We start from the raw sequence: 24,795 nt of genomic DNA on the forward strand, positions 1-24,795 counted from the left end.
CTATTTCGCTGGGTGACCCTGAGTTCATTTATTATGGGAGGGGCAGAACAAGTCTTCTAATATCACCTCTTTCACATAATTTTATAAACTTTTATCATGACTTCTCTTAGTCTCATTTTTTTTCTAAATTAAAAAGCCTCCAACGCCCGTCCCCACGCACTTCCTTCTATGCTTCGATCATCCTCCAACCTAGGTTTGGAGGTGGGGCAACCAGAGCAAGCAGCATTCCAAATCCATGAATTTATATATTAAAGGTATTTTGATGCGGGCCATTTTAGTCTTTCCTAATAAATCAGTGGCAAGGAATTTGCCTGATTTGCAGCTGCGACCGACTGCTTTGATGTTTTCATGGGGCCACCCACCAAAACCACAAGATCTCTTTCCTTGCTAATTGTGACCAGCTCAGACTCTGTCCATATATTAGTAATACTCTGGTTTCTCTTCAGATCGCATAAATCTTTCGCATATTAGTAATGATACTTTCCATCAATTTATCTGGAACTGACGTTAAGATAACTGACCTATAATCAGCCTTACACAAAACTCTTTTTAAAGAACTGATGTTAAGTTGCATTCTTCTGGGAAGGAGGCGGATTAATTTGCATATTTTTATTTATTTATTTAAGCAGTCTGGATTTGGTCACTCGTTAAGCATCGATTTGGTGATTAGCCCTAGAATGTCGTGTCTCGTCTTGTCACTTTTATTCGAGATACTTCTTTAGATGTGCTGCCTGGAGCAGAGCAAGAGGCTGAGGTGGAGGATGTGGGCGGCCAACGGGCTCTGGGCGGCACTGGCCTTAGTTGTGCTCCCGGGCGATAGCCGAGCTTTGCGAGAGGGCGACTGCGAAGTATGTATGTCATTCATGGGAAGATTCTACCAGAGCTTAAAGGACAAAAATGCTGAATTTACACCAGCCAGTACTGAAAAAGAGCTTTTGAAATCCTGTAAAGAGACAAAAGGCAAAGAGAACCGGCTGTGCTGTTACATTGGAGCAACCAGTGATGCAGCCACTAAAATCATTAATGAGGTGTCAAAACCTTTAAGTAATCATATTCCTGTTGAAAAGGTTTGTGAGAAGCTGAAGAAGATAGTCAGATCTGTGAGCTGAAGTATGATAAACAGATTGACTTAAGCACTGTAGATCTGAAGAAGCTGAAAGTCAAAGAACTGAAGAAAATTCTAGACAACTGGGGTGAAACACGTAAAGGCTGTGCTGAAAAATCGGACTACATTCGCAAAATAAATGAACTGATGCCAAAATACGCACCAAAGGCAGCCAGTTCACGGACAGACCTCTGACCACTGTAGTGGTCTCCAGCACATTAGCCTGTCATACACAAACTTATGTTAATCTTTCTATTTTCTTTACGGGAAGCTGTTTTTGTAACTTATTTAACTGAGATTGAAATGTCAAATTGGAGAGGTTCTTGCAATTTTGGTTCAACTGCCTGATATCTCTAGTTATTTCTTGTCTGATTTATGCTAAGATATCAACATATGTATGGGATTTTTAAAATAAAATTAAGAAATCCAAGAAAAAAAAGATGTGCTGCCTGAAGACAGCAGTTCGGGCAAGAGCTTCCTTCCATGGCGGGGGGGGGGTGGGGGGGTGGAGGAGAGTGCCCTCAAGTCATAGCTGACATACGGCGACCCCGGTGGGGTTTTCATGGCATGAGACGAGCAGAGGTGGTTTGCAGTTGCCTGACTTCCTTCCACGGAGAAGCCTAAAAATAACCCCAAACTTTGCAATCTTTTTACCTTCCTTTGTCGTCTAATAGCCCAACTGCCTCCCTGACTGATTTCCTGCTTCTGAATATTTAAAAGGTATTTTTCATTTTGTGTGTATTTTTTGACATTTTTTTGGCTTGCTTTAATGACAGTTTAGGGTTTTTTGTCAGAATTTGTACAATCTGCTTTCAGCTGGGCAAAACTTCCACAGTTAAAATCTATCTTCTTGCTTTCTTGGCACACTTTTGGATTTCCTATTTTGTGGCATTTGTGGTATATATTTTATCTCATCAGCTATTACAGTTAATTCAAAGAACTATCAAGAATTCCGGAAAGCACTGACTCTCCTTTTCTAACTAATCTTTCCTTTGAGGAACATCCGCTTTTGAAATCAAATGTGACTGTACCACTCTTCCTGGGCAGCTTTCGGGGTGTGCAGATGCTCCGTTTCACAGCACCCTGCTCACTGACCTCAGTTGGTTCAACAACTCTCATGTCTTGTACTACATGCCCTGAGCACCACTCAGGATTACATCAAGGGTTCTCTCCTTGCAGTTGGTTCCATGACCGATTGTTCCACGGCAGAGTTGTTTGGGGCATCAAGGGTGGTCTGTTTACCAGGACGGGAACAGGCACTTGCCAGTCAGTTTACTCACACTTTATTGTAACAATTTCTCCTTTTATTTACTTTTGCTGATTTTTCTCCCTCTCAAGATGACTCTCAGATTGAGGAGGGGGGGGGAGTGAAATCAGAAATCCCCCATCTTAAGCTATTCTTTGAGGCTTGGCATTTTAGTTATTTGCTGTATTTATACTCAGTATTAAGCTATTCCCCAAGGCCTGGTATTTACTTTATTTATACCCAACAGGGACCCAAGGTGGCTTACATGATTCTTCTCTCCCACATATTATCCTCTCAACAACCCAGTGAGGTAGGTTAAACTGAGCATGCACGACTGGCCAAGCTCACCCAGCAAATTTCCATCGGAGAGCAGGGGACTCAACCATGGTTCTCCCAGGTCCTCGTCTGACATTCTATCTACTCCGCCATGCTGGCTCTCAATTTCCACCCACAGCAGGTCTGTGGCGATCTGTCTCTAGTCTGTGGCGATCTGTCTCTAGTCTGTGGCGATCTGTCTCCAGTCTTTTGGTTTACTGGATTCTGCAGTGCCAGCCAAACACATCCCTCCTCAACACATTCTCCCTGACGTCGATATTGCAGTGTAATGGCCAACCTACTTTTTAGCATTTACGTTCAAAAACTGAAGTTCCTGTGGCTAGAAGGTACAGATTTGTTTTTCTGGCTGCTAAACGAACAGAATGCCCCCCAGGACAGAAAATGACCACCTCTCCTTTAGAGATTTCTTCCTTAACAGGAAGAAATAGAAAATGACAAGCGGAGAGACTCACAAGGATTTGTGGGCGGACATCTCATTTTTCTCCTCTCCCACCATGCCCGTTTCCCCCTTTCCTGCCTCCCCCGTAGCCTCTTTCCTTTTCCCTGCTTCCTTCTCTCCTTCCCATCCACTTTTTTCTGCCCCCCCGCCCCCCTCCGTCCTCAGCTGCCCGCCTCATCTTCAGCTTTCCCCCTCCCCCCCTCCCGGAAGCCTCCCCCCTATGGCTCAGTGGTACCAGTCGAGACGGGCCCAGTTGCATGATGGGGAACCTGCAAGGCCTTCCTGGGGGTAATTCCCTTTCCCCCGTATTCCCTCCTCCATGCTATTTCCTCCTTCCCTCTTCCTGGCAACCTCCATTTGTTCCCCTTTCCCTACATTCTTCTCTTTCAACCCCACTAAAGAACTTACCTTTTACCTGCCCCTCACCTCCATCTGTATTTCTTAATTTACTTCATTTAGATACTGCCTTTCTCCACAATGGGGACCCACAGCAGCGTATGCCATTCTCATTGCCTCCATATTATCTTCACAACCACCCTCAGAAGTAGATTAGGCTGAGAGGGTTTGACTGGATCGAAGTGAGCTTCCCCAGCAGAGAGGTGATTCAAACCTGGATCTCCCACACCCGACTCTGGAACTTGAACTACTACACTACAATATGGGGGGGGGGGGCGTGTCTGGGTGAGCCATGCCATGCCAGTCATGTGCCATCAAGTAACCCAGTGGTTGCTGCCAGGCCCACCCCCCCAATAAGTCCCCCCTAAAAGGCCATAACAATGCTGGGAAGTGCCCAGACCACCACCCCCTTTTTCCTGACCCAATTACAAAGAAACGCACAAAGAGAATGAAATTATACACACACACACACATAAAGAAAGAGGCTGAGCAAACGCAAGCAAGCACCTACACAAATTCAGGGCACAACCCAACCAAGGCTCAGCACTTTGCAATGGAGTCCACAGTTCTGTTGGAAGCAGCTGTCTAACGGGCCTTCGCTTTGACTGGATCGTGCCTTGGTGGTATAAGGGCAAAGCTGAGCGTATGGACAGCTGCTGGCAGTACTTTATTAATTTTGTAACAGAGACTAGTACATAAAATTCAATAGGGCTGTTTATCTGTACTAGCCATTGTGCACAGATAGGACTCTGTCACTGGAATGGTAAACTAACTAGATTAAGTAAAAGACAAAAAATGAGGATAACAGCAGTCACACTTTATAAACACAGTTTAAAGTGGAAGGCCAGGACTCCCAGTAACAGAAAACAGGCTGGAAGTTAGACTGATCTAGCTGTAGTTATAGGCGGCTAGTCAACGGTGCCAGACGCACAACCCATTGACATCCAGACACAAACCCAGAGCTTTCTATACTGTGCAGACGAGCGGATCTGCAAGAGTAATAATTGCATACAGCTCTTGTAAGGAGTGGGGTAAGAATTTGCACACCGTTTTAAAGTGCAGAGCACAGTGTCTTGTTCTCTCTCTCTCTCTCTCACACTCACACACACACACACACACACACAGGGTTTCACTGAGTTTGTGTATCTTTCCCTTTCACTGAAACCAACAGGATTGTAAATGTCTTCCTTTGGCTGGATTGCACCCCAGGTAATATCTATTTTGCAACAAACCAAAGAGCTAAACTGAGGCTACCCTGGTGCAGAAGTTCTATATGTAGCCTTTATCCTACACAGCATTCAGCAGGCAAGGGTCCACTGGCAACCTATCCCCTTGCAGACGGAGGCTGGATAACCCCCTGCTGATCCCATGCACGAGGACCCTTCCGCTTCTGCAGCTGGGCAGCTTTCCCCAAGTAACACACGGGGCCACCAGGCTCCAGCGGCAAAGCCCCCCACCCCCTTCAGGAAAGTACTCTGACAAACCATGGCCCAAAGGTGCCTCAGTACAATGATCGATAGTGAGACAAGCAGAAAGGCGGCGGGCCCTCTGCTAGCTACGCTCCTGGTCCACACAGTGAGTGGGCCCATTGGGCAACTTGCCCACCTTCCTCCAAGGAGCTCAGAGCAGTAGCCATGAGGTTGTCTCAGTTCAGCCTCCCAAGACTGTAAAGGAGATTCGGTCCAGGGGCCCGTGTCTGACGCGAGGTTCTCTAGTGAGGCTCAGGACTGCGTGGGGATCCAAACTCCTTTCTCTTTCCTGGGTCGTTCCAAAACATTAACCACTGAAGTTCAGAGCATCACCCCTGGGCCTTGCCTGAACTCAGTGCGCACTTCTGCACCCCCGGCAGATCTCAGGGGTTCTGGGGCAGGTGTTCTCGCCGAAAGACAGGAAGTTCGAAAACCTCTGGTTTCACACATCCAGGATTTACAGATTATTTTGCTCTAAGCAGTGGTAATATTTTATCTGGCATGGCAATATAAATAGGGACAGCATTCCCCAAACTTTGGCTATCTGAGAGAGTTTTTTCTACATTAAAATTGATTACATACTTCATTTTACACAAGAGGAAGATTTTTTAAAAAAATGTAACTACTGTGGTTGTTGTGGGTTTTCCAGGCTGTATTGCTGTGACACTGTGACACAGAGAGATCTCTGTCTTTTGGTGCTACACCTCTGAAGATGCCAGCCACAGCTGCTGGCGAAACGTCAGGAACTACAATGCCAAGACCACGGCAATACAGCCTGGAAAATCCACAACAACCATCGTTCTCCGGCCGTGAAAGCCTTCGACAATGTAACTACTGTTCTTAATTAGGTCTCCAAATAGCAGGTAGGTCAGTAGGTGGGCCTCCTTCTTGCTACTGCAGGATAAGCCAGCCTCCCAATATCCCAGCCTTCTCTTTCTTGGGTCAGTCAGGGCCACCTAGTGTCGAAGGTGATGCACCTGCAATCCCCACTCACCTGTCGACAGCATTACGGGCAATGTCAAGAAATCCTGTTGTAGCGAGAGAGCCGTATTCAGAATGACCACCAGCCGAAAAGAGCTCTACTTATTGCCATCTCTGACACCTCAAAAAGGCGTGCAGTTTAGCCGTTCCTCCCAGTTGTGGCTGTTTCGTGGTAGGAACCGCTTGCCCAGTACAAACCCCACCAGACGAAGGCCTTGCCCGCTTTCCTGAAACACAGGGCTGGTGCTGTATTCGGGAAGTCTCAGGCAGAACGTCACGCGTGGCTCCTGAGCCAGAGGGAGAGAGGGGACTGTCCTGCCCGTGGTGGTGGTGACTCCTGCTGGGACTGGCGAGGCAAGAGGTGCCATTGCCTGCTTCTGGGTAGTGGTCCGGGACTTCCTTGGCGGTCTCCCGTCCAAGAGGCAACCCTGCTAGAGAATCTGTATTCCCTCCACCGGGATGACGGCACGACTCACAGACAGACTCTTGAGGTAAGAGATCAACGTCATACAGAGCTACGTAATCTGAAGACGGCAGAGCACTAGGCCGCATTCAAGAGGGAGACGACGTTTTTCAAGGCACTGGGCTGCTTGTGGCATCTCAAGCATCATTTGTGAATCAAAATGTTCTGTCTCCCTGGGAGTCCAGCAAAACACGCTTAAGATGACACCAGCACAACAGCTGCCAGCCCCTGTCCTACGAACTGTGTTCTGATGCAGTTCTTAAAGTAAGACTGCAAGAAAACAAATTTCAAACTGATCTTGGAATAGTAAGAAAATGCTCCCTTCCAAAGCGCATTACGCAGAAACAACGGGGCTCACCTATTCACTGAGCCAAATGGCATGATGCCCACCTTGGAGATGTATACTGCAGACTTTGGCTTTTAACTGTTCATCAATTTTCCCCAAAAAATGTGGTGTTTCAAAGATGTGGTGCCAAGAATAACTTTTTCACTCCAGCCCTGTTTGTAACTAAGTAAACAGCTGAAGCATCCACCTTAAGATAAACATGAGAAACATTAACTAGTCTAGAAGAAATAGCATATTCTGAGATAAGAATTCTTGCCAAGAGAAATAATTTCCCTTCGCACACAATGCCCATTGGATGGGCTGCAACATTAACAAATCGCTTCCTGTAGCTTGCAGTATCCCAGTGGCTGTCTTTCTGTTCCAAGGCTAGGCAGTTCTGCTCTGAACCCAAAAGTTGCAATATCCTTAGAAGAGAATAGTACTACAAACCAAGTACGGGTAGCTGCTCATTGACCTAAGTGTGGCCACAGCATATTTGTGTGTAGACCTCCAAAACATCCTGGTATTAACAGACATGCTCAGATTTTGCAAACTGGAGGACGTGGCTTCTTTCGGTGAGCATATGTAGGGTGGTGCAATTGCAAAAATCAGTATTTGAAGTTTGCAGAAATGAGGAGGGCTAAATGACAGAGTTGTGATCCACGAAGCCCCTACTTACCTCTGCCAAACTTACTAGGTACCCTGGTTAGGAGTTTTATCAGCTTCAGGCCCACCCCCAGTAATTACTGAGCCTTAATGCCTTACTATAACCAGGCACAATTAAAGGCCCACTTCAAAGGTTTGTAAGGAGACGACGCCAATTTTGTAAAAATGTTGATAATACTGCAGAGGGTGATCTGAAACTATCTTTATTCCAAGACTTTTTGGGGACAGGATGGAACCTTGTAAGTGTTAACCTTCTAATGGAAAGGCTTAAATGGTGCTGCTGCACTGTGACGCACGAACAGGCCGCATAAGCCGTCGACAGAACGGAGTGGTGTTAAGACGGGGGAAACCCGGGAGTGCATCCCTGCTCAGCCATGAAGCTGGATGGGCCAACCTCACAGGGCTGTTGAGAGGAGAAAACAGGAATGAAAGCTGCCAAGAACTACTTGAGGAAAGACCAAGATGGGAATGGCAGAGGCACCCATACCCCAATACAACGTGGATTACAGAAGTTATTCATTAATATGCACACTTGAATATTTCCTATTTTACACCAGTACAAGCTGGAATTGTATTTATTCAGGCAGATCTTATCTTGAGCTTGAGACGTCCCTTTTACAAGAGCAAGAGCTGAAATAAAAGACTGCAGACTTTTCGGACTGTTTGGCATAATTATTTATATGCATGGAAGTAACAAGTTTGTCTTTGGTCACCGGAATCAATTTATAGAACAGCCGTATAAAAACCCAAGCCACATCTATTAAAATATTACGGAAATATTCCTCTCCCATTACAAGTTAAAATAAGCGGAAGGAAGAAACCCCAAAAGCAGCTCTCTCTATACATAAAGTGGTGACAAAGAACGAGACTGATCCAGCCAAAGGGAAGTCCCTTGCACTTTCCACGGGGCGGGGGGGGGGGGGGATTCGATCGCATACTTGACTCCCCTGTTGAAATCAACGGGGACTTCAAAGTGCCTCCCTCCCAGCTGGATCCAGTCCAAAGACACTGACTGGTGCAGAAAGACATCTAGTGGTTCCTGTATGCAATACCTTTTTTGGGACAGGGAGTTAAGATGCCTAACGCCATGCAAATCAATACTGATCTATTTCTTACTGACTAGGCACAGGAAAGAGCTCTACTTATTTCACTGATATACCTGCTGACCAAACTTGGCGCTTTATGTTCTCGCAAGCTACCTCTAGAGTTTATAAACCAAAGGACATAAAACTCACAAACCTTATCAATTATATCAATGGTGCTGTGAAAATGTCAATGCCAGTGAGTTGTTAAGCTGGAGAACAAGCCCCGGAGTCCCCTGCAACGGCCTTCCGAAGCTCCAGATGGTCTCAGGTAGAATCCGAAACACGAGAGAACTCAAGGGGTCCAAATTATCTGGGCCTGGGCATCTGTGGGGCAGGAGCTCCCTCTAGTGGGGCAGAGGAGGAGACCGCCAGCAGGAGCCCCCCATGCAGCCGCTCATTCACTTTCAGCTCGCACCCGTCGCGGAGCATCCGCACAGCTATCCGAGCGATGTTCTTTGAATCGTCAAGCCCACTGTGAGGCCGCCCATCATAGCCCATCCCCAGCTTTTCAAGCATGACTGACAGTTTAGTCTGGCTTCGGGGAACCTGTCAAAAGAAAAAAAAGAGTTCTACTCCAGAGGCATAGATAAGAGAGCCGATATGTATATTCGCACTGCCCGACAGCCCTATCTTTGATTCTTTCATTTCCCGTCACAGCAACGGGAGGAGGAGGAGGGAGGAGTCTCCATGTCACAGACGAGAGTGCCAGCTGGAAGGGCAAGTATTCCCTTCCTTTATTAGCATAACAAGCAACGGGGATGATGTTCAGAAGTGATTCTCGGTTACAGTTTCCTCAAGATGCTTCCCCACTTCTCCCTCTTGCTGCTGCAGCCCTTTCTGCATGGACCTTGGCCACACTGACAAGACTTCGTGAGAGGCCGACAGACTGGTTTGGGCAGAAAGAAATACAGGAGTTGTAGGCCAGCTTGGGGGCAAGCCCAAGAATAAAGGTGCTTGTCTCAGGAATCTGCGCCTTGGTCCTGCCACACCAGCCCATACACTGCCCAGTATCAACTTCCGCTTGCCAGCGGCTTCCTCGCCTTCTTCTCTACTCCACTGCCTAAAGCCAATCGATATACAACAGACCTTCCTGTCCTCTGCGCTCAGGCTCAGGCTGCAGTCTCGGGAACGCCCCTGCAGGACATCATCCTCGGGCAACGCAAGCTGAGTTCCGCCGAGAGGACTCACAATAAGGCACCACGCAGCAAGTAAGTGGAAGAGAAGTAGTGACCCCTTTCAAGCACTTTAGAGACCAGTCCTTAAGAGATCTCTGCAAGGTCTCTCCAAGCCATCCAGAGAACTAGAAAAACATTTGAGAGCCTCCCTGCCGGTCTCCCGCCAGGAGGGCTATGAAATCATCTGTGCCCCCCCAATAAAAGCGCAGTCACTGGAATGGTGGCCCCCCCTCTCCCCTCTTTTGTTTACATTATGACTTGGGTAATTGGAGAGGGCTGCCATCTGAGGTGTTGATCGCATTAAATGTATTTAAATGTTTTAAGTGTGTATCAAGTACATTATTGTTCCCTGCCCTGAGCCCATTCGCAGGGAGGGTGGGCTAAAAACTGAATAAATTGGCCTGATTTCAACTAAAAAAACAGAAAGCAATCTGCATAATATCTTTTATTACAACCAACCAAATAACATATAACAGCATGTGAGCTTTTCTCTGGAACTGTTACAAAACCATTTTAAAAATAAGGAAAAGAAAATGCTTCAAGGACTTGGTGTTAAGTCTTAGTCCAGTTTGCATTAGATGACAAATGTGCAGCTGTTTCCAATGTTGCACCTGCTGCTTTGAACAAGAGCCAAGAAAACAGTCACAATCCTTGGAAACCAAAGATTCCCACAAAAGGCTCTGGTATCTCTGCACCAGCAGGAATTAAAATGCTTTTTCAGGGCGGAGCACAGAACACACTTGGCAATCACTGTACTGCTAGTCTCAACACAGGATTTTTGTACATATAGAAAAATCACCCTGCAGGCTTTTACTTTACTGCTATAGGAAATTTTTATATTGGGTAAGAGACCCTGCCACAAACCTTGTAGAAGTTACCATAGGATTTCCGAATATTGATCCACTTCTTCGCAAAAGGAGGATATCTCAGACGGCTAACACGACACTGGATATTCAAAAATTTACTCATATCCCAAGACCTTCAAGAAGAAAAGAGATACATAATTTGAGTGTAAAAAGAAATCCTGCTATGCAGAGCATATAAGGTTGCTGGTTCAGTGGTAAATAAGATGAATAGTGGTAAATAAGTGGTTCAGTGGTAAATAAGATGGGTAAGATAGAAACAAGCTGTGATGCTTTACATAATTACGTATGGCCCCCATTGAGTTCCACTGGCTGCAAGAATCTGAGTGCAAAACTGTATTCATGCTAAGCATTTCTGTGCTCTTTTCCGAATATTCCTTCTCTAAGTGCTCCCAGGTATGGAATGCTCGCTAGTTCAGGTGCAACATGCTTCTGCGCAGGTAGCGGGCAGATGAAACGTGGGAGTGTCTGGGAACTCCTTTGACTATTAATCACAACATCCTAGTAAGTTCAAAACTACAGCAAAAGCTTCGATTCCTGCCATTACATTTGTCAAGTGTTTGCAACACTCCCAAAGTAGCTTCATTTTGACAACATCTCTCTCTCTCTCTCTCTCTCTCTCTCTCTCTCTCTCTCTCTCTCTCTCTCTCTCTCTCTCTCTCTCTGAGAGTAAGGATTAGTTTGGGAGCTAGAAAAATAAATTATAAGAGACGGAACCCATGCGTAACTCTTCACTGACCCATCAGTCAATATTGAATAGCTGTATCTGCTTCCCAGTTCCTTCTGTTTCATCCAATCAATGGCTTGTTGGAGAACCAAAGGAAATTCATCTGCTTTGTCGACAAGGTCCTGCAAATAGGAAATACCAGAAGTTAATCAAAATACAAATACTGCATACTGGGAATAGAAGTAAAGAAATAAACATTGAGATGAACTGGGATTTGCTAAAAAGTATATAGTTTGGTGTATTGGTTAAGAGTGGCAGGACTCTAACTGGGAGAACCAGGTTTGATTCCTCACTCCTCTGCTTGAAGGCAGCTGGGTGACCTTGGGTGAGTCACAGCTCTCTCAGAACTCTCTCAGCCCCACCTACCTTACAGGGTCATTGTCCAGAGGACAACAATTTATTATTTTATTTATTTATTTAATTCGATTTATATTCCGCCCTCCCCGCATCAGCAGGCTCAGGGCGGATTACAATTAATACACTAATATAAAATACAAATACCTTTAAAACTAATAAAACTCCTTAAATATTTAAAAACACCCAACAACACAGCTGCAGATTTTAAGAAGATATATAGCAGCAGATTCCCCCAGGAACCACCACCCAGCCACCTCCAGAAATATACGGCAATATATGGCAAAGGTTAGGTGGTAGATGCCCTTTGAAGGGGCACAGTTACCTCTCGGTAACACACTTTGTAAACCACTCTGAGTAGGCATTAAGCGGTCCTGAAGGGTGGTGTACGTATAAATCAAATGTTAATGTTATTAAAATAAAACTAGCAATACAGAAAGTATGAGTTTCTTACTACATGCAGTAGAATTGCTATTTTCACAGCAGCTCCCCATGGTACAACAGACTGATCTACAGTTATCTACATAACATGTTCATGGCTCTTAACATGCTTGTGGTTCTTAGCCTAGGGTGCGCAACTGGGGGACAGACATTTCATTTGCACAAGACGGAGGACACAAGAAGATAGGAAGAGCTCCTCCAATCACGCACTGCTTCAAGGAAGGATGCGACACCTGCTAGACACTGCCTGCTTAAATATACCATGGTTGCAGCCCTACAAGGTTGCCTGAGTAAAAGCTATCAGTGTGTTTGATGTTTAAAAATGTGGTTGTGAGGTGCAAAACGTTTGGTGAATTTACTATTGAAGTGCAGTTGGGTGCTGGCAGATAGAAGCATAGGGTTGGAAGGGCCCTCCAGGGTCATCTAGTCCAACCCCCTGCACAATGCAGGAAATTCACGAATACCGCCCCCCCCCCCCCACACACACAGTGACCCTTACTCCATACCCAGAAAATGTCAAAACACCATCAGGATACCTAGCCAAACTGCCCTAGGAAAAATTGTTACCAGACCCCAAGGTGGCAATCGGCCTTACCCTGGGCATGTAAAAAGGGCCCACGAAGGCAGGATATGTGGGCGGGGCTTGTCAAAGGCAAACAGTATCGGGCAACAATGCTCGCTCTACATCTAGCCTCTCTAGCATCCCACCTGTTGACAATGGGACCACTTCCCCCTCCCCTGCTACACTAATACTATGCAATACTAGATCTGTTAGGAACAAGGATGCATGCATTGCTGGGACATTACAGGAAGAGGAAATTGATGTGGCTTGCCCAACAGAAACACAGCTACAAGATAATGACCTGGTATGTCTGTTCCAGCTAACTCCCCCTGGCTACGCGGTTCTACACCAACCTCGCTATGGTAGTTGGGGAGGAGGGGTTGCTGTTATCCTCCGTGAGTCCTTCAACTTCCATAGACTGCCAGTACAAGCTACAGTTGGTACTGACTGCGTGTTCCTGTCTCTGGGAGCTAAAGATAGACTGGGGGTATCCTGCTTGTCTACAGACTGCCCAGCTCCCCAATAAACGCCCTTTCTGAGTTGGCAGACCTGCTAGCGGATACGGTATTGGGGTCACCCAGACTTATTGTGTCCCAAGTCAGGCCTGTGTAGGCAGTCAGCCCAGCCTTCGCTAGTTGTACAGCAGTTTTCATATAGCTGCATGTAATATTAAAAGTGTACAAGCCTCTGGAGTTTAAAATGGCTACCGTATAGCCACCAGAGAGCCTCTGCCATTGCTACATCCCGCCCGGGAGAACCAGGCATGCAAGGAATGCTGCCCTGGAATGCGGAGGGATTGTGGCTTAATGGGATTTACTGCCATCCCAGCCCCGGAAGGGTCCAGTGCAACAAAGGTCTCGCAGAGTCATCCCCACTTAGCACATTCCTTTCCCCCACTTCCATGATGAGACCTCCTGTCCATGATTGAGGAGCTAATCAAATGACATTCATAAGTATAGACAGTTGTTCCTGGCGCAATGCGTTCCCTCCCTAAAAAGGACTTAACCTAGCTCCGGTGGACTTCATCAGAAAACTGTCCTTTTTGTGCAGCACTAGAACTAGTTTTGCATCTGCATTCACACACCCCGGCAGCTATCCGTCAAGGCAATCAAGCCTTTTGTCTAACCCAGGAACTGACCATTGGAGTCTTTGTCCTAACTGGTAGGAGGACTCTCCTCCACCTCAGGGCACATTTTACCTATATAGAGCTCTAGCCCCATTCAAAGTTTGCAAGCTTTCTGGCTTCTCCCTTAGGGTCACTTCCCTAAGCCTCTTGCTCTCTTGGCCGAGGATGCTGGCGTTCGAAGCTACTCTCTTCCTCTATGGGCTGGACGACTCTCCAAGATAGGTAGATATACTTACTCCTCCTCTCTCTATTCCCAATCTCTGGCTACATTTCCTAGGACTCTGTGTGCGTGTGTATGATTATTTTACCCTGTAATTGCGAGTGTATGTGCATGACATCTTGTTCTTTAATAAAAGTTATTGTTTGACTTCAAGAACTGGCCTCGTTTGCTACTTTGGGAAGGGACCTGGTAGAAATTGGTGGAGATTTCCCGCTTGTTACCCCTCTCGTATAGCCATTCTCCTTGCTTGCTAATTCCCCCCACAAATTATTTATTGCAAGGAGACCACTGGCTCAGGAATTTATATCCTCCCTGGCAACCCTTGGCCTCACTCAAATAGTTTTTTTTTTAAAAAAATTACTATATTTAGAAGTGGCTGAAACATGTTTTTGACAAGGATTTTAAAAAATAATGGTTTAGCAACAATAACTAGTGTTAACTTGTCCAACACAACTGATGCACACAATTATAATACAATTCAAAGTTACAATAGAGACAACGGATCCAGAGGAGGTAGCCGTGTTAGTCTGTAGTTGCAAAATAGTAAAGAGTCCAGTAGCACCTTTAAGACTAACCAACTTTATTGTAGCATAAGCTTTCGAGAGCCACAGCTCTGTTCGTCAAATGTATAAAGTTCATTAGTCTTAAAGGTGCTACTGGACTCTTTACTGCTATCCAGGATGCAATAGAAATCTTGTATTGCTGCCTGACAGCTGTGGTGAAATGGCTGAAAACGAACCAACTGAAATTGAACCCAGACAAGACAGAAGTGATGCTTGTTGGGAAGGCAGAGATCTTGAAGGACATTGTACTCCCCACTTTCGATGGAGTCTGCCTGACCCTTGCAGACTCGGTTAAGAGCCATGGAGTTATACTGGATCCAGCACTACTACTAGAAAAACAAGTTAAGACAGCTGCAAAAAGTGCTTTTTACCACCTCACTCTAGCCTGGAAGACGGCTTCTTACCTCAACCTGGCCGACCTGGCCAGCTGGATCCATGCTATGGTAACATCAAGACTTGACTATTATAGTGCACTATACATTGGTCTCCCATCCAAGTTAACCAGGAGACCCCTAATTGGTGCAAAAAACTGTGGCATGACTGTTATCAGGAGCGAGCAGGAACATGAACACCACCCCCATTCTGCAGTCACTTCATTGGCTACTTATCAGTCACCATCTTCAGCTCAAGGTATTGGTTATTACATACAAAGCTCTTCACGGCCTTGGTCCAGCATACCTATGGGACTGCCTCCCTCCCTATGTTCCCCCACAGCAGCTTTACTCATCTGAATAGGGTCTCCTGCAGGTGCCACCTTGCACATGGGCGAAATCAACAGCAGCCTGTACACGGACTTTCTCTGTGGTGGCCCCTACCCCGTGGAACGGCCTGCTTGAGGCGGTCAGGAGAGCCCCCACTCTCCTAGCTTTCCGCAAATGATGCAAAATCGAATTATTCAAAAATGCTTTTGTATTATAGGAAGGGGGTCTCAGATGCTTCACTAAAGAGTTAAGGACCATGTTGCCTTATGTACTATCTGTTGCTTTAAATATGTGCTCCTATGCTTCACGTTGTCTAATGTCAGCCCTAGAATTGCTTATGTTCTGTTTCAGCATTTCTTCAACTCTGTATTGGATTCTTACTAATGCTATGTCTTTGTAAACTTGTGTTTATTTACCCTACGGCACTGTTTATGGAAATGTCCTTGATACTGACTGTACGAATCTCACACTATGTAATCCGCCTTGAGTCTCAGTGAGAAATGACATAAATCAAATAAATAAATAAAATTTGCTACTGAGCAGCATAGAAATGAAGATTAACAGCACCTTTATATCATCCAAATAATGAGGATGACAGCAATACTGCTGTTCAGTTGTACCTGTAGAATTCCCTCAACCAAAAATAAGCCAAGTTGTTTTGGAAAACGGATTACAGTGAATATTAGAACTATATCAGCAGGAACAGGAAACTTTAGGAAACTTAATTGAATTTGGCAAATTCTCTCGAGTGATTACATTAACTGCGTTATTTGTAACATACTTCGTTTAGGACCAAATTGTTGCCACCAAATGAAAAGGCAAGCTTCAAAATGTGCCAAACAAAACAGTATGACTTGTTCTCAAAGCATTCCAAATTCTCTTGCCCGATACGTTCTGAGTCTTACCATACTCTTAATCAACGGCTAATTCCTGGTCAAATTTTACCAGTCAGGTGGGGTTCTTTTTTCTTTTTAGAGATGAACAAGGAAAATAAACATAAAGAAGGGGAAATGTGGTAAGTTATCTCGGATGAAGGGTACACAGTGCTTGAAATGCAAGATCATTTTGAGTGCTTCACTAAATAAAGAAAAAACTCTATTTAGCACTTTTTGAGGTTTGCCTCTTCGTTGGTCTGAAAGTTGGTGCTGCCCTCCTCCCACCTTTTTGTCTGTCATATTTTATCACATTCTCCACAGGCTGCATCAACACAGTTATCAAAATAGAGGTTATATTGGTTCAGATGTAGCTTGTCTGCTGTACTCACACCCTCCTCTCATGCATGGAGCTTGGCTGAAAATACCCCCGTTGGATCAAGCTCAAATGGACTGCGGCATCCTGAGAGAAGTTACCACGGTGAACTGGCTTTTGTTTACACATCACACACTAGGATTCTAACATTGCAATCCGAAGCAGAGTTACTCCAGTCAATGTGCTGAGACTGGAGTAACTCTGTTTAGGATTGCACTGTAAACCTTCATTTGATCCCATTTTATAATTCCCAGTGGTGGGGAGCAAACAAACTCCAACTGGAATGCTCAGGCACCTGCTTTTAAATATCACAGCAAACGGGCGCTTGATCTCATTGGGAGAGCTGTCACTCAAGACCTCAAATAAGAGGAGGTGGAAGCAGCAAGGGGAGCCCAGCTACTGAGCTGCGTTGGTGCCTGGTGCCAATAAGCCTCTGCTTGACTGCAGCTTCTTGTGACCTCTGAAGGAAATCTGAAACTTTGGGCTGTTTGTGGCTTTTTTTGTTCGTATTGTTGTTCGTGCCCACCTCTAATCCTAAGCACTTATATATAAGGCTATCAATGTACCCAATCAATACAATTGCGACTGGATACTAAACCTTCAGTTAAAATCTGAGCATGAGTATCCTTCTAGAACTCCATGTTTCATTTCCACTCATGATTGTAGACTGTTGTGGAGGGAGTTACCTGAGAGATTCCTGTCAAATTAACGCAGAAATCTGAAAGCTGAGGATTAATCTCTGGTTTCACATATCGCTGAAATGTATCCTCCTACAAGATAAGGTTAAAAGACAAAAAATGATTTGGCAAAACCCAGAGAAACAAACAGCTGTTCTTTTAGTACATTTTAGTACACCAAAGAGTGTAAAAAGCAGCAAACAACTAGACAAAATACTGATATTTAAATATGAAACCATCATGTCTTCATGTATCACAAAAAAGTATATGTACTTTTGGAGACTGGCATTTTTATAACTATTCTGTGCAATAATGAGCAAGCAGAGACCTGATTCTGCATGTCCTCAGAGGCAATGAAAACCTGAGGAGGTGGGTTCCCCGCCCCCCCCCAAGTGAAAAGTAGCTCTGAGAGGCTACAATTTTGAATGAAAGCATGGTGGGTTGCTTAGGCCTCTCCCCACGAGCCACTTTCTTTGGTCAAAATCAAATTCCTCTTCCCCTGTAAGAGTCCATCCACCCTTGGAGCAAGAACACAATTACTGTAGCCTGGCTTGGAAAAATGCCTAAATAGGTGCTTATTGTTCAGTTACATATTAAACAAATATGAGTAAAAAAGCCCACTTAATTTCTGAAGAGGCTGTATGACCCCATACCCTTATTGCTTCTCATGCTAGAAAGGGGACGCTGCTTCCTGAAAAGACACAACCACTTACTATTTCTAGGTTCCGAGTATTTAATAAGACAATAGGAAATTCTATGATTTCATGTGTATATTCAGGCTGGTTGCTCTCCTCACAGGTTGCTTCAAAGTCAATAATGCAGATGTAATCATAGTAATTTTCTCCATCAGCAGGCTGTTTGTGCATCAGCTTCTCCTTCTTATAGTAGTTTTTCAGCCTCTTCTTCAAGACATCCTTGACTCCCCTGCCAAACCAAAGGGAAATCATGGAATCCTTTTCAATTATTAGTTTCTCACATTCATACTCCGCTGTTCAGCCACAGTGTCTCCCAAAGTAGCTTCCAACTTAAATCAACACCACACAATTCAGCGCCCCAAGCCTCTCACTGCCCCAGCGGTGGGAATGTTCACCGGCCACTCTAGACTGAACCGGCTAAACACGGAGAGACGTCTCAGCTCCTGCTCCTCCGCGCATTCACGCTTACAGCAAGACACAAGAAACATTAAACAGGCCTAAAATACTTTCACAACATTCAGCAGAACCACTTGCCCTAAAGAAAGACGAATTCTTCAAATGTACCTCAGTGTGTTTCATAACACTTAATGAAACCCGACAGACAGACGGACGTTTTGGATAATGTGAAAGTACCTGGTTAAGCAATCTGAACACGGAGGGTTCCTTCAGTCGGCAAGGCTAGTAGCCACTGATAGGCCTCTCCTCCATGACTTTATCTAATCCAGTTTTAAAGTCATTCATCTTTGTGGTGTCACAAAATCCTCTTTAAGAGTAGGTTAGACTAAGAGGTAACCGGTGTGTGACCAAGGTCACCTAGCAAACTTCACACGAGTAGGTATTTGAACCTAAGTCTCCCCGATTCTAGTCTGACACTCTTTAAACCACACTGGTTTTCCAGTGTGACTCTCCTACTGTGTAAGGCACTGTTACCACCAGTTTGCAAACGGAAAACTGAACCCAAAAGGTCTTGCATCCATTTGAAGTAGGGTTTGGATTCAGACCTCCCAGTTCCACTTTATATATTCTGATGAAACTCACTGATTAATATTTCCACCTGCATAACCATTTAAGTTTCTTACCCGTTGCAATTACCCCTTGAATCCCCTTCTGCCATTAGCGCTTTGAGACTTTTCTCACCTGCAACTCATACTACCCAATTGTAGAATACATTAGTAATTACAGTTTTATAGTACAATCCCTAACAATAGAGATGTGAAAGAATTTTTAAAAATACATTGTTAACAAATATGGAATTCAAACAAGCTTTTTGGCAACTAGGCTGCCTCGCATCCTTCTTTGTCCACCACCAGTGCCACTCGGCTCATTTCACAACTGGCTGCTCCTGCGTGGCCTACTTTCTCTGCACATCTTCTCCCCAGGTTGTGAAGGCCCCCTGAGAATAAGGATTCCTAACAGATCCATCAAAACAATCTTCTGACCTCAGAGAAGAGTCTCTTCACAAGCGCTTACCTGGTGTCCAGTTTGAATTCAGCAAGCTTAACTCTAAGTTCTTCTCTGCTCATTCTGTTGATAAAGCCATTTGTCAAAGATATTTCTTTGTAAACTGGGTCACTGAAATCACTTGAGTTGGATGTGGATTTCTTTTTATCATCTTCTTGACCATCAAATCTACAGCGTTGTTTGCCCTGCAAGACAGGCCACGGTGAAAAGATTATTCAAGATCAATGCCCTCATCCTTGCCTCGCAAAATCTCAGATCTTTGACCTGTTGGCTTTCTGATCTACAGACGAACATAACAGAGAGTGTTCCAGTAAGTCAGGTGTTAACATACGGTATTCACAGATGCACCATCAAAATACAGAATCTGTCTAACATGGCCAGTTCTATCAATTGGCCATCTCTACTGCTGCCAAATGCTCTACAGTTTTAATTTCAGGTCTTCAAAATCATATATTCTATTAGGGGTATGCAGTGCACCAAGAAAACTTGTTTCAGTTTTGGTTCCAGGGGTTCCGGAATGATTCCATTCCATTACTAGTCTGAGCCAGGTGGATTGTTACTGGCTCAGATCAGACCGGTATTTTTTTCTTTTCATTTTCATGAGTTTCAGGCGGTCATGCAGAAGCACACTGTTCTTTTCAGGGGGGTGGGGAAACAAAGCTTTGAGGCAACTGTTTTTGCACGCAACAGCATCAAAATGGCACAGAATACAGTACTTCCTCTAAACCATCAACTCACCAAGTTTGTGAGCGTGCAACAATGGGGTTCTGTGTTTATGGACCCCAAAGAATACTTGGAGAAGGCTGCGTCAAGGTGAGTGTTGGGCAGCTGCACACACATACACCCACTATTCCTTTCAGGGCAGGAGGGGTTGGGGGAAACGAGCTCTATTTGTGCTTAACAAAAACCCACATTGTCCAAAAACCCATTGATCCAGTTAAGTTTCTCCTCAAGCATATGAAAACACACAACAATGGACCCCAATGAAGGCAAGAGTAGTCAAGTGCACACACGGGTGGGAAACTTCCTGGCAAAAAGGCGGCGTGTGGCGCACAAGCAGGAGAGCGCTCCACTGCCAACCAGCACAACACAATAAAAGAAAATCCTGCTTTATGATGGTGACAAAGCCAATCAATGATTACCTTGGAGTCCTGCTGTTATGCCGTGTTCTCCCAGGCCCTACAGTTTCATTCCCACAATGACGGACGAATCCTCACTCTAGTCTGCATAACATGAGCCTTTGCAACAGCTGGAAACGCAGGGAACGAAGGAGACCCCCCTCCCTCCCCAAACACACCTTGTGTGCACCTGCATGGATGTTGCCAGAATTTCCTTGCAGTGTGCTTAGAAACCCACAGAAAGGGGTGGTGACGCCGGTGCCAACGGCACTGTGCCCTTAGCTGCTCCCTCCCCTGCACGAAGCAACCCTTTTGTGATTTGATCCCCGCAAGCCACTTAACACCAATGCCATTGTCCAGGATGCACTGAAGAAAAAAGGCATTCAGGTGTGCCAGGCGCATCCCCTTCCTGCCAATGGAGTTAACACCGAGGGCCCAGTTTCTCCCCTTCAGATCGAACTGGTTGGATGATGAAGCAGGCGGACTTGCTGTTGATGATGCTGGGCAGGAGGGGAGTCGTGACAGACTCATTTCCCAAATTTGTTCCACCGTTCTGGAAGCCAAACTGAACCAACAATTTCTGTATGAATTTTGGTTTGGGTTTTTTGTTATGTACACTCTTATATCCTACAGAACTGACTCCCCCTGCATCATCATCAAAAATCGACTGTATTATACATGGATCTGTGTCTTGATATCTGTATCATATCTTTACTATATAATTGAGTAAGCATGTTTCAGACAACTCATTTTATACCCTGGTGCACCACCAGAGGGCGCTGCTGCAGAGGAAAGCTCAGGTAACTCACCAGATCACTCCAGAAAACATGCCATGGTGGGAAGCCCAGGCAGGGAACAGGAGCGGAGTAGGCGGCAATGTTCTCCCCACGCCTTAACCTGGCTGGTATTAGGTGCGGAGCAGATGGCAAATGCCCACCGCCCGCCTTAACCCAGCTGATATTAGGAGCGGAGCAGGTGGCAATGCCCGCCCCCTGCTTTAACCCAGCTGGTATTAGGAGCGGAGCAGGTGGCAATGCCCGCCCCCTTCAGCCAGCTGGTATTAGGAGTGGAACAGGTGGCAATGCCCACCCCCTTCAGCCAGCTGGTATTAGGAGTGGAACAGGTGGCAATGCCCACCCCCTGCTTTAACCCAGCTGGTATTAGAGAGTGGAACAGGTGGCAATGCCTGCCCCCTGCTTTAACCCAGCTGGTATTAGGAGCGGAGAAGGTGGCAATGCCCACCCTTGCTTTAAACCATCTGGTATTAGGAGCTGAGCAGGTAGCAATGCCCACCTCCTGCATTAATCCAGCTGATATTAGGAGCAGAAGATGTGGCAATACCTGCCCCTCTTCAGCCAGCTGGGATCAGGAGCAGAGAAGGTAGATATGTCCACTCTCCGCCTTAACCCAGCCGGTATTAGCAGAGAAGATGGCAATGCCCACCTCCTGCCTTAACCCAGCTGGTATTAAGAGTGCAGCGGGTGACAATGCCCATCCCCCACCTTAACACAGTGGATATTAGAAGCATAACAAGTGGCAATGGCCATCCCTGCCTTAACTCAGCTGGTATTAGGAGCAGAGTAGGTGGCAATACCCATCCCCTTCAGCCAGCTGGGATCAGGAGTGGAGCAGGTGGCAATGCCCGCCCCTGCCTTCACCCAGCAGGTATTACGAGCAAAGCAGGTGGTAATGCCACCCCCCACCTTATCACAACTGGCATTAGGAGAGAGGCAGGTAGCAATGCCCATCCCCAGCCTTAACCCAGCTATTAAACGTGGAGGAGGTGGCAATGCCCACGTGTGCCCACTCTCTGCCTTAGCAGAGCTGGTAGTAGGAGCAGAGCATGTGGCAGTGCCCGCCCCCTTCACCCAGCTGAGATCAGGAGTGGAGCAGGTGCCAATGCCCGCCCAGCGCCTTCACCTGGGTGGGATCAGACACAGAGCAGGAGGCAATTCCCTTCTTCCGCTCACCCAGCCGAGACAAGAAATGTGGCAGGTGCCAATGCCTGGCCCCTTCAACCTACTGGAATAAGGCACTGAGCAGGTGGCAATGCCCACTTCATCTTCTCCCTGTCACAATCAGGCACCAACCAGGCAGCAATCTCCACCCCCCTTCAATCTGCCAGAATCAGGAGCAGAGAAGATGGCAATGCCCCCACCCCCTTCACCCAGTTGGGATCAGGAACGGAGCACGTAACAAAGCCCATCGCCCACGTTCGCCTGTCAGGATCAGGTGAGGAGCAGGAGGTAGTGCTTGCTCCTCCCTTCGCCCAGCAGGGACCAGGTGGCAATGACCACCACCCCCTTTCCAAGCTGGGATCAGGCTTGGAGCAGGCAGCAATGCCTGCCCCCCTTCACCCAGCCATGATCAGGCACAGAGCAGAAGTCAATGCCTGTTTTCCCTTCACTCAGTTGGGATCAGGAGCGGAGCAGGTGGCAATGCCTGCCCCCCTTTACCCAGCCTGTATCAGACATGCAGCAGGTAGCAAAGCCCACCGCCCCTTCATGTTGCTGAGCTCAGGTATGGAGCAGGTGGCAATGTCCCCCCCCCCTCCTTCACTGGCCAGGATCTGTGATGGAGGAGGAGGGAATGCCTGCCTGTCTACTTTCCCCTTTCTAGAGCCCGTTGTATTTTTTCCCACAACGGGCTTTGTTTCTAGTTACAATATAATGTTGGTCCATTTCCAACATAATATTAGTTCTAAATAACCTTAGGTCAGTAAAATTTATTTACTTAATTTATATTCCCCTCCTCCCCTCCATGAGGTCTAGGGTCGCCAGGTTCCCTTACTCCCCCAGTGGGAGGAAGGAGGACCTAGTACATACCTAGTACTACCAACTTCATGATGTCACTTCCTGGATTGATGGCATTGCATTGGCCACAGGAGTGCTCCCGTGCTTCATAACAGGTCTTTTTTAAGAACTGGCCCATTGGGGGCCCAAGTTGGCCCCAAGTGAAGGGCAGGAGCACTGCCGCAGTTGGTGTGATGATGTCACTCCTGGGAGTGCCGCTGTCACTTCCCACCAGCAGTGTGCCCGCTGTGGGTTTGCCCAGGAGGTATTTTCCCTGTGTTTCCCATACTTTTTCAATAACATTTTGATTTATATACCGCCCTTCACGACAACTTAACACCCACTCAGAGCGGTCTACAAAGTATGTCATTATTATCCCCACAACAACAATCCCCCTGTGAAGTGGGTGGGACTGAGAGAGCTCTGAGAGAGCTGTGACTGACCCCAGGTCACCCAGCTGGCTTCTAATGGAGGAATAGGGGATCAACCCTGGTTCTTTAAATTAGAGTCCCGCCACTCTTAGCCAATAGCTCAAACTGTCCCTTTCCCCCCCTGCTGGCCAGGTGAGTGCTGGGGGGGGCAGAGGCAGGGAGTGGGGAATCCCCAACTTCCATCCCAGGGCCTGAAGTCCTAAATGAGATCCCGGTATCTTACAGCATCTTTTTCATTTTATCTTCACAACCACCATGTGAGGTAGGTTAGGCGGGGAACATGTGCCTGCCCCAAGCTCCCTCAGCATCCACGTCCATGCCTCTCAACTGTAACCAAAACATCTGGCTGACAGGCCCGCTTGGTCACCAACCTGCTTCCAGACGGGGCTGCTATCGAGGCTACTGCTCCGGGGGGGCACACCGACACGACCCCCCGCCCCCCCGCAAAGTGTCCCCGCTTCAGGGAAGCAGCCCAGGGCGACCGGCGGGCGGCTTGAAGGGCCCTTTCAGCACAAGGGCGCGTCTCCGCTTTCGCATCTGGCCCAACGAAGTGCGCGGGCGACCCCGGTCTTGCGTGGAGGGCCCTTCGCCTGCCTCCTTCCAGCCCCCCCCCCCGGGCACTTCCGAGGGCACAGCCGCGGCTGCTGGGGGGGTCCACGGCGCCTGCGAACGGGGCGCTTCCAGGGCGGCCCGGCCCGGCGCTCCTCCGGCTCTCAGAAACCACAAAAGGCCGCCCCCGCCCCGGCCCCCGCCGAGGAAGAGCAGCCGCCTCTCGCGCGAGTCCGCCGTTCCCACGTTACGCTCCTGACTGCCGTGTCAACGGGCGGAGCGGAAAGCGCGCGCGCGCTCCAACCCCCGCCCCCCCCCCGGGAACGGGCACTCGCCGCCCAACGTGACGCGCACCGGCCGCCCCAACCGGCGCCACCGGGCGGGCTCGATCAGAGAGGCGGGCGGCTCCGGGCGAGCCTTACCGGCGGGCTGGCAGGGCGGGCGGCCTTTCCTTCTCCCCCTTCTGGCTGCGGGACGTTCTCCTTGTGGTCCCCCATCGCCGCCCTCCCCTCCCGCAAGCGCGAAAACCCGGAGCGGGCGGGCGCCAGGAAACCAAAAAGCGGGGCGCGCGCGCGCAAAAC

At 47.1% G+C, this 24,795-nt stretch overlaps 1 protein-coding gene and 1 pseudogene across 3 annotated transcripts; one reads left to right on the plus strand and one right to left on the minus strand.

Annotated features, from left to right (window-relative positions):
* The first annotated feature begins 749 nt into the window (after positions 1–749).
* LOC129334914 (mesencephalic astrocyte-derived neurotrophic factor-like) lies at positions 750–1,370 on the plus strand (annotated as a pseudogene).
* Positions 1,371–8,083: 6,713 nt separating this feature from the next.
* ERI1 (exoribonuclease 1) lies at positions 8,084–24,791 on the minus strand. Of its 3 annotated transcripts, none has more exons than XM_054987317.1 (7): positions 24,637–24,791; positions 19,334–19,509; positions 17,882–18,092; positions 17,178–17,261; positions 11,289–11,398; positions 10,551–10,665; positions 8,084–9,057 (listed from the first exon to the last, which is right to left on the minus strand). In XM_054987317.1, the coding sequence occupies exons 1-7, from the start codon at positions 24,709–24,711 to the stop codon at positions 8,818–8,820; spliced, it is 1,011 nt and encodes a 336-aa protein (XP_054843292.1). In that variant the 5' UTR covers positions 24,712–24,791; the 3' UTR covers positions 8,084–8,817. The 3 variants fall into 3 exon arrangements, with proteins under 3 accessions (XP_054843292.1, XP_054843294.1, XP_054843293.1); XM_054987319.1 differs by lacking the exon at positions 24,637–24,791 and adding an exon at positions 24,037–24,146; XM_054987318.1 differs by lacking the exon at positions 24,637–24,791 and adding an exon at positions 20,467–21,492.
* Positions 24,792–24,795: the final 4 nt, after the last annotated feature.

The sequence above is a fragment of the Eublepharis macularius genome, chromosome 8 (genome assembly GCF_028583425.1).
Source record: "Eublepharis macularius isolate TG4126 chromosome 8, MPM_Emac_v1.0, whole genome shotgun sequence".
Lineage (NCBI taxonomy): Eukaryota > Metazoa > Chordata > Lepidosauria > Squamata > Eublepharidae > Eublepharis > Eublepharis macularius.

What these genes read in the sequence shown, in the direction of transcription:
- ERI1 (XM_054987317.1), bottom strand. Translation starts at nt 24,711, where the DNA reads ATGGGGGACCACAAGGAGAACGTCCCGCAGCCAGAAGGGGGAGAAGGA. An exon ending in TATTCAATATTGACTGATGG is followed by an intron (nt 10,666 to 11,288) that starts GTCAGTGAAGAG and finishes TTCTTCTTGAAG; the next exon opens with GTCTTGGGATATGAGTAAAT. An exon ending in CCTATGGTAACTTCTACAAG is followed by an intron (nt 9,058 to 10,550) that starts GTTTGTGGCAGG and finishes TTCTTTTGACAG; the next exon opens with GTTCCCCGAAGCCAGACTAA.